The sequence below is a fragment of the Scyliorhinus torazame genome, chromosome 7, assembly GCF_047496885.1.
Source record: "Scyliorhinus torazame isolate Kashiwa2021f chromosome 7, sScyTor2.1, whole genome shotgun sequence".
Taxonomy (NCBI): Eukaryota; Metazoa; Chordata; class Chondrichthyes; order Carcharhiniformes; family Scyliorhinidae; genus Scyliorhinus; species Scyliorhinus torazame.
The window spans coordinates 279,051,174-279,068,951 of record NC_092713.1 but is presented as its reverse complement, the minus strand read 5'-3'; the positions used below and the strand labels follow the sequence as shown (position 1 = coordinate 279,068,951).

General features: G+C 42.5%; 1 protein-coding gene across 3 annotated transcripts in view; it reads right to left on the bottom strand.

The window, feature by feature from the left end:
* The window catches only part of LOC140427062 (gamma-aminobutyric acid receptor subunit gamma-2-like), a 178,554-nt gene that overhangs the window by 1,955 nt on the left and 158,821 nt on the right, over positions 1-17,778 (bottom strand). For 2 of the 3 annotated variants that reach the window (XM_072512531.1, XM_072512530.1), the window contains exons 9-10: positions 15,318-15,523; positions 14,351-14,374 (exon numbers count right to left, since the gene is read on the bottom strand). In XM_072512531.1, coding sequence (XP_072368632.1) covers positions 14,351-14,374; positions 15,318-15,523 — 230 coding nt within the window. The remainder of the gene's footprint in view (positions 1-14,350; positions 14,375-15,317; positions 15,524-17,778) is intronic. The other variant, XM_072512532.1, reaches the window with a different exon arrangement.

The window sequence follows — 17,778 nt, the reverse complement described above, 5'->3', positions numbered from 1 at the left end:
TTAAATGAACATGGATGGAACGGGGGCACAGTAGGGGCCAGGGGCCCGGGTTTGATTCCATCCTTGGGTGACTGTGTGTAGTTTGCACTTTCTCCTCATATCTGCATGAGATTCCTTCGGGTGCTCCGGTTTCCTCCCATAGTCCAAAGATGTGCAGGTTATGTGGGGTTATGGGGATAGGGTAGGGGTGTGGGCTTAGGTAGGCTATCTTTTAGCGGGTTGGTGCAGACTCAATAGGCCGAATGGGAATTCTATGGCAATGTCAGAGTACAGGATGATTTGTAACTTTGCACACATATCCGCTGGAAACAAGATTTTGTTTAGGCTCTTACAGAGAGGACATTCATCCTTCCAGGCTGGGCAGACTGAGGGAATGCTGTATTGTTAGAGCTGCCGTCCTTTCAGTGAGATGCCATCTGTGCAAAGTATTAATCAGCACCAATTTGTAAACATGTGGTGATTACACCCAACAATTAGACAGCAAACTTTTAATTGCATACATGCCTTCCAAATGCTTCCACTAATACCCTCCCTCCCCAAGTTGGTCAGTGGGGTATCTGTAAGCAGCCCTTCTGCCATGGGGGTATTTTGATCTTATTTTGATAGAGTTCTTGCTCGTTCTGTAAGAACCACTGAAAAATTGAATATACAGGAATGTAGTGCAGTAATATTACACATTTATGCATGAGCTTCTTCAATCAAAGGTGTACATTTTTTTAACTTAAGTTATATGAGGCTGGTAACTATAGTATCTTGAATCATACATTCTGGCTGATAGGAGCAGAGTGTAATTTTGTCCATAGACTGAAAATATGCATGAAAATTGCAAACCAATTTCAGATGAAATAATAGGCTGAATATATTGCAGTATTGTTTGAACAATAACTATGTGCAGTAATGCTGATCTCTGTTTAAATTTAGCAGATCACTATCATAATACCTAAAAGATATTAATTAGCTTTCTTCGTTTGGCCTCCAAGTTCTGTTGAAGAGAAAAAAACAAATCCCTTAGTTGAATAATCCTCACACTGTGAGAGGTTAACATGGCAGGTAGACATTGTCTACATTCCTGACATATTTCTGCCTGCCGCCATCTTAACCATCAGGTAGAGGACGGCTGCCTGCTCCAAAGAAAGCAACAAATTTAAATAGTGAAGATGTAGCCTGATGACAACATTGGGACTAGCACACCATTTTAACCAAAAGCCAACTATGGCCACACAAATTCAAGCCTGCTCCACCATTCAATCAGATCATGGCTGCTCTCTTCCTGGTCTCAAATCCACCTCCCTGCCTGTCCCCCATATCCCTTTAACCCATTTTAAAAATCATAAATATATCTATCTCCTTCTTGAAACCATTTAATGATTCAGACTCCACCGCACTATGGCGCAGCGAGTTCCATAAATTCACCTCCCTCTGTGAGAAGTAGTTCCTCCTTATCTCAGTTTTAAATCTACCGCCTCTCAACCTATATCTCGTGACCTCTCATTCTAGATTGCCCCATAAGAGGGAACATTTGGTCTATGTTTACTTTATCAATCCCTTTTAGTATTTTATATACCTCAATCAGATCCCCTCTCATTCTTCTAAACTCCAGCGAGTATAAGTCAAATCTGTTCAATCTCTCCTCATACAATAACCCTTTTATCCCCGGAATCTATCTGGTGAACCTCCTCTGAACTCTCTCCAATGCCACCACATCCTTCCACAAATAAGGAGACCAAAACTGGACACAATACTCCAGCTGTGGTCTCACTAACACCCAATATAACTGCAGCAAAACCTCTCTACTTTTATACTCCAGTCTTTTTCCAATAAACGTTAAAATTCCATTTGCCTTTTTTATTCCATGCTATATCTGAAAACGGGCTTTCTGCGATTCATGAACAAAGACACCCAGATCCCTCTGCCCAGAGGAACTTTGAATCTGCTTTCCATTTAGATAATAATTTGCCTTTCTAATTTTTCGGTCAAAATGGATAACCTCACACTTATCCATATTAAATTCCATCTGCCAAGTTTTGGCCCATTTTCCTAGCCTATCTATATCTGTCTGAAAACCCTGGGCAGAATTTGATGGAAACATTTCTAAGTTCACTTCTGCCGTGTTTTTCAGGGGGTTCCCGCCAGCGAGTTCCCCACCGCTATCAAATAACACTTAGGCTCGATTCAACTAAATGGGAACAAAGCCCCATAGTGAGCACGTTTAGCTGCGTGTTTCCCGATGCTCGCAATGCCGAGAAACACTTGGCTATACAACATGACTCGCGTTGTATAAGGGGCCTCAGTGGGGAACACGTGGCCAAGGCTGCACATATCCTCATTTTGTACACTGGGGAGCTTCACTTGCCGGACCTCTCCAGTGTAGCGAGAGATCAGGATGCCATTTTTACATGACGTTCCGATCTCCGAGGTCCACAAAGCGATCCCCAAACCCCCACCCCCACTATGGGAAGGTCCCCGGTCCCCCATCACTCCCTTCCCCCAACTCCCACACAAGGCACCCCCAGCCCGAACATACAAAAAAATTCAGCTTGGCACTGTCAACCTGGCAGTGCCAATGCCAGCTGGCAATGCCACCTGGGCAAAGAGTTTATCATCTTCTCCACTGACTCAACAGGGGAAAGCATTTGGTTTTGGAGCAGTACCCGGCTTCACTACAAGCAGAGTGTGATTGACTGTACACTGGACAATAGAAAACAAAATTGAGCAACGTGTAAAGTGGCTTATCCTTCACCTTCACCTATTTTGCCCCATAGTCTGAAATACATTTCACCTCCCCTTATATGCCAGTATCTTTAGGACTATAGGACTGCACAACAATACTTCACATTTCTTCGATCACTAAAGCATGTAATTTGTAGGCTTGTTAATTGTACTAGACAGACTGTGGTATAATAGAGGTGATTCTGCAATCTTGTGCACCTAGTGGAAAAGATTTGCTAACAGGAGTACAGGTTGGTGTTAAGGATGTAGTATGGCCTTGATTCTCCAACTTAATCTACTTATAAATGCAGCTTCCCACTAGGAATGAAGCACCCTGAATAAGTCTTATTGAGAAATTTAAATAATATGCTATTTCATTTTGAAATAAAATACAGGAGGTTCTGAACCTTCCTAAGTGGGTTTCAATCACATTTTGCAGTAAGACTGAAATTTCATACAATACATAATATCACACAGCCTAAGTAAAAAGCCTTTCCTGTGCAATAATGTCTTTTCGGAATGATTTTAATTATAGAAAAAATTACTGATTTCAGATATTGTTAATAATCTGCTTCTGAGAATAAACATTTTGGATATTCTGTTTTCTATTGAATGTTTCCCCATTTGGCCTGTCCCCATGATTGATTTGTTTAAGTAGGAATTTGGAAGGTTATGAAGAAGCACTGCGATTTATTGAAGGAAATCCTAAGTATGGAACTTAGCAGCTGAATGCTTAGCCACAAATAGTGGAGTAAACTGACATAGGTACATGGTCAGTGGAATAAGATAGTTCAAGGGACTTGTAGGAGTGGAAAATGTTACAGATACAGTGAGACGAGGTGGATGTATTTTAACATGCAGATGGAAATTATCAGTTTGAAATGTTATGGGAATGGGGTGGGGGGGAACCACCATAGGTCAAAGCGGACAGGGGCAATTGGCAAGCAGGATTTGGTCCGGCGTAGCAAACGGAGAGCAAAATTCTAGGTGCGATGAAATATTGGATCAAATCTGGTAAAAAAGACATAAAAATTGGTTTCAGTGGCAGATGGATTGAGTTCATGCGGTGGGGAGGGGGGTGGCACAATGGTGTGAAGGTGGAAGTAGGTGTTTTTGTGATGTAGTATTGTCGGATTATAAACAAGCCAAAGTCAATGGCAATGGATGGAGGCATGGACTTTGTGGCTGGTGCAGAAGACAATGGTTTTGTTCTTCTTGTTATTTAGCTGACAACTCAAAGATAGAGAAGGGGACCAGAGAGGTGTTGGTGAAGTAGAGCTGTGCATTATCAGGGCATATGTAAAAGCTGATTCCTATCTCTGCAGTTGATAAGGAATAGCAGGTACATGAGGAAGAGGAGGGTATTCAGAATAGATTTTTAGGACATTCTCACTTAAGCAATCCAGGAGTAGGAAGAGGAAACAATTCCTAAAGATGCTCCAGTGATGGCTGCTTGGTTCACATTGGAACTAAGCAAATACAGTTCCACTGAGCTGGAGAATTGGGGATCTGAATTTTCCAGTCAACACATTTTGAATTAATGATCAGGCAACGTGCCTCAATGACTACCATCCAGTGGCCCTAACTTCAATTGTAATGAAGTGCTTCGAGAGGTTGATCATGAAGCGCATCACCTCCATACTCCCAGAACACCTTGATCCACTGCAATTCGAATAATGCTGCAACCGGTCCACATCAGATGCCATTTCCTTGGCCCTACACTCATCCCTAGAGCATCTCGAAAACAAGGACTCCTACATCAGACTCCTATTTATTGACTACAGCTCTGCCTTCAACACCATAATCCCAGCCAAGCTCCTATCAAAGCTCCAAAACCTAGGACTTGGCTCCCCACTCTGCAACTGGATCCTTAAATTTCTGACCAACAGACCAAAATCAGTAAGAATGAACAACAACACCTCCTCCACAATAGTCCTCAACACTGGGGCCCCGCAAGGCTGCGTACTTAGCCCCCTACTCTACTCCCTGTACACACACGACTGCGTGGCAAAATTTGGTTCCAACTCCATCTACAGGTTTGCTGACGATACGACCATAGTGGGTCGGATCTCGAATAATGACAAGTCAGAATACAGGAGGGAGATAGAGAACCTAGTGGAGTGGTGTAGCGAAAACAATCTCTCCCTCAATGCCAGCAAAACTAAAGAGCTGGTCGTTGACTTCAGGAAGCAAAGTACTGTGCACACCCCTGTCAGCATCAACGGGGCCGAGGTGGAGATGGTTAGCAGTTTCAAATTCCTAGGGGTGCACATCTCCAAAAATCTGTCCTGGTCCACCCACTTCGACGCTAACACCAAGAAAGCACAACAGCGCCTATACTTCCTCAGGAAACTAAGGAAATTCGGCATGTCCACATTAACCCTTACCAACTTTTACAGATGCACCATAGAAAGCATCCTATCAGGCTGCATCACAGCCTGGTATGGCAACTGCTCGGCCCAGGACCGCAAGAAACTTCAGACAGTCGTAAAACACCGCCCAGTCCATCACACGAACCTGCCTCCCATCCATTGACTCCATCTACACCTCCCGCTGCCTGGGGAAAGTGGGCAGCATAATCAAAGATCCCTCCCACCCGGCTTACTCACTCTTTCAACGTCTTCCATCGGGCAGGAGATACAGAAGTCTGAGAACACGCACAAACAGACTCAAAAACAGCTCCTTCCCCACTGTCACCAGACTCCTAAATGACCCTCTTATGGACTGATTTCATTAACACTACACCCTGTATGCTTCATCCGATGCCGGTGCTTATGTAGTTACATTGTATATGTTGTGTTGCCCTATTATGTATTTTCTTTTATTCCCTTTTCTTCCCATGTATTTAATGATCTGTTGAGCTGCTCACAGAAAAATACTTTTCACTGTACCTCGGTACACGTGACAATAAACAAATCCAATCCAATCCAATTTTTTTATAGCAGATCTAGAAGTGTGGAAGATTTTAGTTTAGACGGGCAGCTTGGTTGGCGCAGCCTTAGAGGGCGAATGGCCTGTTCCTGTGCTGTACTTTTCTTTGTTCTTTGTTGTCATTAAACTGCTGCACTGCAGAAATCAAAAGCGTGTTTTGTAAGGTTTTCAAAAATTGTAACTGTCATAGGGCTGCTTTGAGGAAATATGTTCTTAAATCCTCTGCCACTTGTGACCGTTTCTCATGATCAAGTCACAAGAGATAAAAGCTGCCCAAGTCCTTTTATTTAACACAGACTTCATTTGAAACACCTGTTTCATTTGAAACACCAGCAACTTGCAAAGGTTACTAAGGTGAGTGCACAGCAGAGAGATTAACAAGCTGCAAAAGGCTTGATCAGTGAAAGTGAGGAACTCCAGCCACAGCTATTGAGAGTTTACTGTGCATTTTTTCCCTCAGAGAATGCTCTCATTGCTTGACAGGTGATCATTTAAAATTCACTTATGGAGTGTGGGCATCACTGGCCAGGCCAGCATTCTATACTTTCCTTTGTGAAGGTGATGATGAGCTGCCTTCTTGAACCTTCGCAATCCATGCAGTGAAGATATACCCAGTGCTGCTGGGGAGGCAGTTCCTGGGACAGCAAAGGAACGGCATCATATTTCCAAGTCAGGATCGTGAATGACTTGGAGGAGAACTTCCAGGTAGAGGTGTTCCAAGGTATCTGCTGCCCTTGACCTTCACGGTGGTAGTAGTCATGGGTTTGGAACGTGCTGCCTAAAGAGCCTTGGTGTGTTTCTGCAGTGTATCATGTAGATTGTATACACTGCTGCAACTGTGCATTGGTGGTGAAGAGATTGAATGTTTGTGGATGGTGTGTCAATTAAGCCGGCTGCTTTGTCTCAGATGGTGTCGAGTTTCTTGAGTCTTGTTCGAGTTGCACTCATCCAGGCAAGAGGACAGTATTCTATCACATTCCTGACTTGTGCTTTGTGGACAGGCTTTGGGGAGCAAGGAGGTGAGTTACTAGCCACAGGACTTCTGGCATTTGACCTGCTCATTTCTTGCGAATTTCTTGGCAGGCACTTCACCTGTCTAGTACTTCACTTACCTGCAACTGCACTTCCTTGTTGCCTGCCTTCAGCACAGCCTTTAAGTAGCTTATGCAGCTCCATCTTGCACCTCTGATATAGGCAGAAGTAACATGACTGCCAACAGCTCCAACAGCAGCAGAAACAATACCGGCAGCATCACCCAGCTACCTTCTCCTCAGTCACATGCTCCTTCACTGGGCAGAAGAATGGATACTAAGGTCCAGCTGGAAGGAGGCGAGAACTCTCAGATAGGGTCTACAGGCAAAAGATCTCTCAACAAATCTGAGTACTGGTGCCTGCAGTAGACTGGCATGCAAATCTCTGCTTCTCTCCTGTGAAGGACCATGCGACTGTAGAGAAGGCAACTGGTGTTGCTGTTGATATTGTTCCTGCTGGTGAAGCTGTTGGCAGTAGGTGACTTCTTTCCTCATCAGAGGTACAAGGTGGAGCTGCATGAGCTATTTGAAAGTTTTGGCGAAGGCAGGCAGCAAGGAAGTGCCAAGTAGTGTTCTCCTGCACGGAGAGAAAGCAGAGAGGTGCATGTGTATTCATAATGGCTCGTGTGGAGAGGAACAAGATACAACATTTGTGCATAGTGACTTTGAGGGATGGAAGTGAGAGGGCAATAGGATGAGTGTGAGTGGTGACTCCTCAGATGGGAGTGTGAGGAGGTGCTGGGAGAGAGAGGAATGAGTGGAGCTGTGTGGTGTGTTGTTATGATAAGTGCTGTGCAAGAGAATGCTGGGAAAATCAGAGTGTGGGGCTTGACGCATGGAAGTGTTATGCCAATCACCTTTCCCATCCTCCTGAGGTCCTGGAACCTCTGGGTGCACTGTCTCTAATTGGTTATGATGTGGAGATGCCGGCATTGGACTGGGTTGAGCACAGTAAGAAGTCTTACAACACCAGGTTAAAGTCCAACAGGTTTGTTTCAAACACTAGCTTTCGGAGCACTGCTCCTTCCTCTGGTGAATTCACCTGAGGAAGGAGCAGTGCTCCGAAAGCTAGTGTTTGAAACAAACCTGTTGGACTTTAACCTGATGTTGTAAGACTTCTTACTCTAATTGGTTAATCAACAGTTCTGCTGTCGGCTTCCTTTTTAAACAAATCACTCGTGGGATGTGGGTGTCTCTGGCTGGGTCAGCATTTATTGCCCATCCCTGAGGGCATTTAAGAGACAACCACATTGCTGTAGATCTGGAGTCACATGTGGACCAGACCAGATAAGGACGACAGATTTCCTTCCCTAAAGGACATTAGTGAGCCATATGGGTTTTAATGACAATTGACAATGATTTCATTGTCATCATTAGCCTTTTAATTCAAGATTTTTATTTTTAATCAAATTCAAATTTTACCATCTGCCATGGCGGGATTCAAACCCGGTTCGCAGAGCATTACCCTGGGTCGCTGGGTGACGAGTCCAACAACAATGTCACGGCGCTACTGCCTCCCTACTTAGCCACTTCCATCTGTGCCTGCTTGGTCGGACAGGTTGTCCTCTTGCTCCCATCCTTGGGAGAGCTCACCTCACCGCAGCCTCTCAAATCCCACATGTGAGAGACCCGGGAACAGCCTTCCCAGGTCTCCTCACCATTCCTCTGGTTGCTGTAATCTCAAAAATCCATGTGCTGCTAGGTTCTTGTGATCGTGTCCGTTTATTTAGAAATCTTTTCTGCCAGGATGGACACATGATCCTAACTTGAAAGTGGGATTTGAATGCTGTAGCGCAGTAAAAGAACCAGAGCTAAGCCTGCCCAATTGTGAATCACGTTTCTATTCTGGCAAGGAATAAACCCAGAAAATTGTACCCTAACTTTCCAAAACCTTGATATTTGTCACGATTGTGAGGCATCTAACTTCTTATTTCTAATTAGAATATCATAAATAACTTTAACTGCCTGTTGAAGTCTTGCCTAATAAAGAGATGATGAGATCTTAGCTTAAAAACATAGAACATACAGTGCAGAAGGAGGCCATTCGGCCAATCGAGTCTGTACCCTCACTTCCACCCTATCCCCCTAACCCCATCAAACCTTTTTGGTCATTAAGGGCAATTTTTCATGGCCAATCCACCTAACCTGCACATCTTTGGACTGTGGGAGGAAACCGGAACACCCGGAGGAAACTCACGCAGACACGGGGCGAATGTGCAGACTCCGCATAGACAGTGACCCAGCGGGGAATCGAACCTGGGACCCTGGCGCTATGAAGACACAGTGCTATCCACTTGTGCTACTGTGCTGCCCTCATACAGGTAGATTTTAATTTGGCCACTTACAAATAGCTTTGAATGTCAGTTCCAGTTATAAAAAACAGTTGGTTTAATTTGTAAAAATGAAAATCGTTCGGTTTCTAGAATGGGCTGCTGATTCATAATGCAAGTTTTATGCCCTTGCAGCAGGTCGAAAATCTATTCGACAGTTCCTCTTTCTGATTTGAAATGGAAAGAAAATCATCTGAGTTATATAAAGGATGAATTAACCATTCCACTAGATTACCACCCAGGTGGCGAAGACAAAAATGTACCTCATTAGATTCTAAGGTCAATTGCTCTTTCCAAAGCCTTGAGAAGTAGTGCATTGTAGAGATTTGTTAATGTGCATGCCTTTCAAAATCTAAGTTCTTGGCATAATGACACAATTAAAAGACTGAGACAATGAACTTGATTGTTTCTTGGAAGTGAATGCTCTGATTAAATGATTCTGAGTACAAAAGGAGATTAACTACCTGGGAACATTATGCACTGATAAAAGTCAATCAGCTCACAGAAACGTGTGAACTTGAAAAAATATCTTTCAACGACCTGTTATTGGTTTATAATATAATTTAATAAAAAAAAGTCAAGTTAATAAATGAGATCAAATATAACCCCGAACCTATTCCCAGCATAATATCTGTTATTGTACCATGATGGACACTCATTAAATTATTTATAATGCTGGCTGAGGCAAAAAGCACTGACAAATAATAAAATTCTGGCAAATCTCTGGCTTCTGAAAGCAATGATTTCCAGGCTTTTGGACTAGCATTTAATCCAAATCCATTGATTTCGCACATAGCATTCTTGTGGTTAGAATGGGAGTGAACTATAACCTTACATAGGGCACCTGAAACTCCAAAATATAATTTATCTCTGTAACCTTGAATCTAATTCAGAACTATTCACCTCGACTCTTTAGAAAAGAGCTAATTGACTCACTAACTCGGTGTTTTGATATGAGTTTATTCCGTAAAGTTTATGGTCGCAGATATTGGATTGGAATCGCTGAAAGAAATTGCTTTGTTTCTTACATAATATAATGATTATTTCTTCAAATTCTGTCGTTAACATGAAGTGAAGTTCTGATGGAAATATTGGTCTGTTCAAACACATGCTTAATGAGCAGGGACACCAGTAACAATGCTTGCCACTTTCTTTGACTGATGACTAAATGTGATTTGCTGCGGCTAATATATTTCTGAGCCAAAATAACCTGATGCTAGGAAACTGTCAGAGAATAGATGGGCATTTTGTATCAGTAGCTGTTTAAGAGACACTTACAAATGCAAAAGGAAATGGACACTTTAATGTGGGAGGCTGTAAGGATTTAGAATATATACTGTGACCATTCCAGGGTTGTTTGTAACAACATATAAATATACTGACTGTCAAAACTGGCTTTGCCTGCCCAAATTTCATTGGCACTTGAAATATATCAGGCAGAAAATCAACCCAGTGACTTCATCATACTTTCACAAGGTTGAAAAAAAATTGAAACAATTGAAAAATTATGCAAAAATTGCACATGGCCTGGCATGTGCTTAACTAACCAAGATTAACATTGATATGGATGTCGGCATATTTCAGTTAAATAGTAAATAGTGGCTGGGAATTAAATGGGAATTTACCCCCATCTTCTGCTAATATTTCACAGATCGCTTTACTTTTGTAGGCATTTCCAAAATTCCCTGGATTCTGCAAAGATCCCATCAGATTGCAAAATAGCAAATGTAGCACCTCAATTCAAGAAAGGAGGGAGACAGAGAGCAGGAAACTACAGGCTAGTTAGCCTAACACCTGTCATAGGGAAAATGCAGGAGTCAATTTTTAAGGAGCCTATAGCAGGGCACTAAGAAAATCTCAATGCAATCAGGCACATTCAACATGGCTTTATGAAAGAAAAATGGTGTTTGATTAATTTATTGGAGTTCTTTGGAGAAGTAGTGAGCAATGTTGCTAAAGGGGAACCTGTAGATGTGGTGTCCTAGAATTTCCAGAATGCATTTGACAAGGTGCCACATCAAAGGTTACTACATAGAATAAGAGCTCATGATGTAAGGGGTAACATACATATTGGCATGGATAGAAGCTCAGAACTGGGGCCTCAACGATTTACAGCCTATACCAATGACTTAGGTGAAGAGACTGAATATATGAAAGCTAAATTTGCTGATGACATAAAGATAGAATAAGTTGTGGAGTCTACAAAGAGATATAGATAGATTAAGTGAGTGAGCAAAGATTTGGCAGATTGAGTATCTGTGGGAAAATGTTAACTTTTCCACTTTGGCAGAAAGAATAGAAAAGCAGCACATTATTTAAATAGAGAAAGATAGCAGAACTCTGAAGTACAGGGGGATATGTATGTTGTGGTACAGGAATCACAAAAAGGTTAGTATGCAGATACAGTAAGTGATTAGGAAGGCAAATGCAATATTATTCTTCATTGCAAGGAGAAAGGAATATAGAAATAGGAAGGTTTTGCGATAGTTATACAGGGCATTCGTGAGGCCACATCTGGAGTACAGTGAACAGTTTTGGCCTCCTTATTCAAGATAGGATATAAATCCATTAGAAGCAGTTCAAAGAAAGTACACTTCACTCATTCTTGGGATGAATGGGTTATCTTATGTGGAAAGATTGAATGGTTTGTATCTATTGGATTTAGAAGAATGAAAGGTGATCTTATTGAAACTTAAAAGATTATAAGAAACTTACAAGTCCAAGGAGGTTTGGCAAGGTCGATGCTGAAGGAATGTTTCCCTGTGAGAGAGAATAGAACTAGGGGGCACTGTTTAAAAATAAGGGGCGAAATTCTCCGGAAACAGCGTGATGTCCGCCGACTGGCGCCCAAAACGGTGCCAATCAGACGGGCATCGCGCCGGCCCAAAGGTGCGGAATGCTCCGCATCTTTGGGGGCCGAGCCACAACATTGAGGGGCTAGGCCGGCGCCGGACGAATTTCCGCCCCGCCAGCTGGCGGAAAAGGCCTTTGGTGCCCCGCCAGCTGGCGCGGAAATGACATCTCCGGGCGGCGCATGCGCGGAAATGACATCTCCGGGCGGCGCATGCGCGGGAGCGTCAGCGGCCGCTGACAGCATTCCCGCGCATGCGCAGTGGAGGGAGTCTCTTCCGCCTCCGCCATGGTGGAGACCGTGGCGGAGGCGGAAGGGAAAGAGTGCCCCCACGGCACAGGCCCGCCCGTGGATCGGTGGGCCCCGATCGCAGGCCAGGCCACCGTGGGGGCACCCCCCGGGGCCAGATCGCCCCGCGCCCCCCGCAGGATCCTGGAGCCCGCCCGCGCCGCCTTGTCCCGCCGGTAAGGTAGGTGGTTTAATTTACGCCGGCGGGACAGGCATTTTAGCGGCGGGACTTCGGCCCATCCGGGCTGGAGAATTGAGCGGGGCGGCACGCCAACAGGCGCGGCGCGATTCCCGCCCCCGCCAAATATCCGGTGCCGGAGACTTCAGCAACTGGCGGGGGCGGGATTCACGCCAGCCCCCGGCGATTCTCCGACCCGGCGGGGGGTCGGAGAATTTCGCCCAAGGGGTCTGCCATTCGCTGGAGAAAGAGAATTTATTTCCTCTTAGAGGTCGTGAGTCTGTGGGATTCTCTTCCCCAGTGGGGAGGCAGGGTCATTGAATATTTTTGATTAACAAGGGAGTCTAATAAGGTAGACAGGAAAATAAGAGTTGAGGCCATGATCAGATCAGCCAGGATCTTAAAAATGACTGGGCAGTTCAAAGGGCAGAAATTTTATATTAATGTTCATATATCTGAAATCTAATTTATTTTTGTTTTTAATCTCTTCTTTCCAATCCCAATAACTGCTGAGCTATAAAGAATTAATTACATATCATGTTGTTATTGGTGCCTATCCTGGTGGACAGCTGAACAACAAATGCATTAAGGGGCTGAACTTGAGGTTAAAGGATGAAGCTAACAGCTACTGGTAGATATTACAAGGCATTCCGACATTACAACAGTGACCATACATAGAAATAAGGTATAGTTTTAAGTGTGTTTAATTTGATGTTTCTGTGCCTAGAAGAGTAAAACCTATAGTTGGATTCATGTTGGACAAAGGTCTTTGTATGTGTGGGAGTCTGTTTTAATTACAACCGTGATTCTATTGTGTTTAGCGAGGGCTGTAGCATGAAGAATAAATAAATCAGCAGCGGTTGCTTAGCAACTTGGGCCTTGTAAGGTAGAGAAGCTTTTAATTTTTAGGCTAGCTAATTTGATTGCAGTTGAAGATAGGTAGTGAGAGAGAAGGCAGTTCACACCGATGTGCTCAAAGCAGTTGGTTTTAGAAGGCTAAAGAGTGAACATCTCTCTCAGCCTTGCTATAAGAAAGGCTATACTATGGAATGATGGTTAAGAAAACAGATGCCGGAATTCTAAAGTCCATCTTGTTAAGGAAACTAGAGAAGAGAAGAGTCCAAGAAGTCTGTGAACAGAGACCAAGGTATGATTCAGAAAAATTCAAGGAAGAGTAAGCAAAGTGTTCTGAGTTAAAGAGACAATTGCAATAGGCAGATTTAAAGTTGGGACAACAGCCTTCAAAGGCAAAATCAATGTCTGATGCCAATTTACAGTTTGGAAATCAAAATTTAAAGCAATTGTGAGCAGTCTGCACAGCAGTCAAGACAAAGAAATTCTAATGGGGTAGTGTAAAATCCTAGACTGACTTTGATGTTAAAAGTGGAATGGAAGCTAGGGTTAAAAAAAATAATTTGGAAAACATGGTTGGATTTCGGAATGCAAACCGCTAAAGGAAATCATACTTATGACAGAAGATTTTAAAGTGTGTTTTTGGGAGTGGAGTTTGGAAATTCTCATGCGACAATCATCTGGGTGGATTCAGAGGAGAAAACCACAGGCATATCTTGGGTTCAGAGCGGAGTGTGTGTTTTTGCTCCCAGTCATCTTGTGTGCTTAAAATGGACTTTGTGTTAATGTAGATTTGTGTTAATGACATTGTAGATTTCTATGTATTTTGTAATCAGTGTTAATGCTAAAACCTCTGTGTAATTGTTAAACTGAGGAGGGAGTAAAGGTATCATAATCCAATGCTTTCATGTTTAATCATACTTTTTTGTTGTTATTAAAACTAATTAGTGGTCCTCTGACTCTGTTCCTCTACATTTTATAAAATAATAAATGTTACAGCCTTTTGAGCCAGAGTTCCATTCTGGGGTCTTCCTGTCCAGCTACAACACCAACTGGGTTTGTAATGCCTTATCTCAGGCAGAAACGACACACATTCAAGCAATAAACATTGTTCTAGAAACAAACATGCATTCTAAAATTAAATATATTTATTTTTATTGTAAAGATAAATATAAAGTACCTTTGATGAAAACATCCGAAGAAGCTTTTTTTTTTAAGAAACAAAATAGAATAAAATATTTAATGAAAGCTTAAAAGGACACTTTGTGAACACAATGCAAATGAAATCTTGAACAATAGCAGAAAGAAATGCAGACTTAACTCAAAGAATCAGCTAGTAAGAAACTCATTATGGAACAGGAAACAGGTTCATGCTGAATAATCTGGCAAATTCCTGGATGGACTACATTGAGGGCATTTGGAATTGAACGTCTGGTGTTGAGAAACACGCTTCCATAAAATGCATCTCATTATTTATACAGTGCAAAAGTAAATTTCCTCATTTTCTTTCCTGGTTATAAGTAATAAACTTGTAAAAGTTGTTTTGAATGCATAAATTGAAAAGTATGATGGTCTGACCAACACACAATTATTTTGGTACAATGAACAGCCAACATGTACATCGGTTATTTCTCATGTCAAAGATTGTAAAAACGGGTTGAGGTCTAGTGAAAGATTTGGTCGATCTGTAGTCACGAAACAGAATTATAATGAGACGGGAGAAAATTTTAATAATGCATGTTCTGCATTTGCTCATGCTGATCCAAGGTTAGATCAATAAAATCCCGCAGAAAAGGATGAACCAATCATTTAATCAAATGACCACATTTAGGAAATGGACTGCATTTTCATTCTAAATGGAAAAAGAAGGGCCCACAAAGGCCAAAATGTGCCTTATTTATGCCCAAAGGAAATTTCCCTTCAAAACATATGCTGTATTTCAACACATTGTCCTATATTTCATTAAAAAAAATAAAGAACAGTGTTACAATCTTTGAAGGAGTCAGTGCTAGAGCAAAAAGCTATGACAAAGCTTTTGAAGAAATGCTTCCATGCCTTAACCTAATGTGGTGCATAATTTTATCACATCTGTAAATCCAAACATCAATAATTGTGTCTAAGAATATTATTATGATAAGGGTACATACTCGATTCTTCTTCTTCTTGTCCTTGTCTTTACTGGGCTTTCTGTTACTGACAAAATAGTGCAAGGTCCCATATTCAATCAGCGCAGCAAACACAAAGATAAAGCAGACAGACACAAAGAGGTCCATAGCGGTCACATAGGAAACCTTGGGTAGAGATTTGCGAGCGATCGTGCTCAGTGTAGTCATAGTCAGGACAGTTGTGATGCCTGCAACAAAAGAAAGGCCATGAATTAAGATAAGTGATCAAACTCCCTTACTCGTTACTTGAAACTGTAAGAGAAGTTACTTGCTGTAGAGAAGTGGATAATGAAAGGTCCTGTGCGTTTGTGCCTTTCACCTTTGCATTAACATTTCCTAGATTCTAAACTTTGGCACTTTGGTAATGACATTTTACTGAACTTAAATGTACTCCATCATTTTTTTCAGAAAGATATGTCAATCCCAATAATTTCAAACCCATCATGAAACTAAAATTGATGCACTGCTGTTATGGTGGAAGAGAATAGTCACTGTTTAAAACATGATCGTGTCTTGGATTTAGTGGTGAAGGAACTTGTTGCTGATTTGAAGAAAGCCGCCTGCAAAGAGATAACGATCGCTGCGGCATGGATTTGACCTTTCCTGGTGTTCATTTGAATCTGGCACCGAGCATCCAGCAATATCGAGGTCAGCATAACAGGGTAAGCAGCAAATGGCATTAAATAATTCTCACAGACAACAAACCAGGAAGCAAAATGCACTGATTACCCTTCATTTTTTAATAAATTTTGCAGAGCAAAAAATAAAGGCATTCAGAATGGGAGCAGAAACAAAATCATTTTGATTGATATGTGAAAATCATGGACCTTTTATCTTTTATCATAATGGAAAATTTTGCTGTCAGTCTTCACTGATAGTAAACCTGAAATTTTGACAGTAGAATAATATAAAATTAGTTTACCAGGACCACAGAGGTTCTTCAGAAGTAGTTATGACTTGGTACCGCATTAAATTGCAGTTACACCTCATTAATAAGGCATAACATTTTGGGAGTCTTAACATCCATATTACAGCGTAAAAAGAGAATTTCTCATCAGTTCAATAATTACTAATTACTTCCATCTGTTGGACTTCAACAGCGTACCCTGTGGAGGAACAAAATAAACCTCTGACAGTAACTTCTGGATTTCTGCCCACGTGTGGATGCCAGAAGTCTCAGTCAATTTCACAGTTGTAATGACAGTGAAGACTGACAGCTTCATGATCATCACAAGTGAAAAATCTAGGCCATCATAAAGTGAGGTCCTCGAAGAACAGATGCTGGTCAGATCTGACATGAGTGATAACCCAAAAACAAATCATTTACTTCAGACAAATGGGGAAGGAATTAGGATTTGCAGCACCTGTTTTTAGGCACCCTATGGCCTCCATGCATTCAAAAATGGCGCACAGTTTGGAAGAGAAGTGCGCGGATATCACCTTGGTAAAGGTGTTTGGGTGTTTCAACTTAATGACCACCGGCAGCATGCAGAGCTGCTATTTTTGAATGAATGCCATGCCCCCTGTCTTAACCTCACACAGCTGCACATGGCATTAAGTGGCAACAAGGACTCCATTGAAGCATTATTTAAAGGGTTAATTGCTGGGTTCTTTCCTGGATGCTGCTGCAATTGTACACAGATAAGCAGTGGCCTGGCTGGTGCTGAAACACTTTGTTGGTTCACCAGTTTGTGCTGCAACAACTTGTTTCTCAACATGGAAAGCCGCTCTTCATTTCCCAGGTATGGAATTGAGCGTAACTGGAAAAGCAGAAAGGCCACACTGACCAGAACAAGCTGCTAGTAAATGGAGGGCGGAAGAACTCTCAGCGAAGGCCATATCCACAGGGGTGTTCTCTCGGGGCAACTCACTTACCTCAACCTTAGTGAGGCCGAATTCTTGAGATAAACTCACTTAACAAAATAGATTGTGATTGAAATCTGAAAGTAAGGTAAAGAGAGTATTACCTGGCAAGCCAAAGGTGACCATAGCTCTAACTTTTCCTTAAGTCTGGCTCCTTTCAGTCTGTTGCTGGAGGTATAAACAACAGGGTGAGTTCTCAGCCAGCAGTGCACCTCCGCCCGCGGGTTTCCTGGCGGGGTGGGGTGGGCGACGACATGCCTCCCAGGAACACACTGCTGGGAGTTGGAGAATTCATGGCATCTCGTTGCTGCATAAGGACATTTTATGAGACTCTCGGCAGACAAAGGGCATGGTTTTTCCATGGGATTTTGGGACTTGTATTCAGGTCGAAATATTGGTCCAGAACTGCACTAGGAAGAAGCCAGACTCGCAGAGCTATTTTCTTGGAGGCAGCCTTCTAATTGACCAATAATAAGGACAACGCAAGAGCACCTATTGCTGCCGGCCCAATCAGGGTCAGGATCTGTGAGTGCACCTCAAAATGCTGGCATCCTTGCAAGTGCAAAATTGAGCAAATATT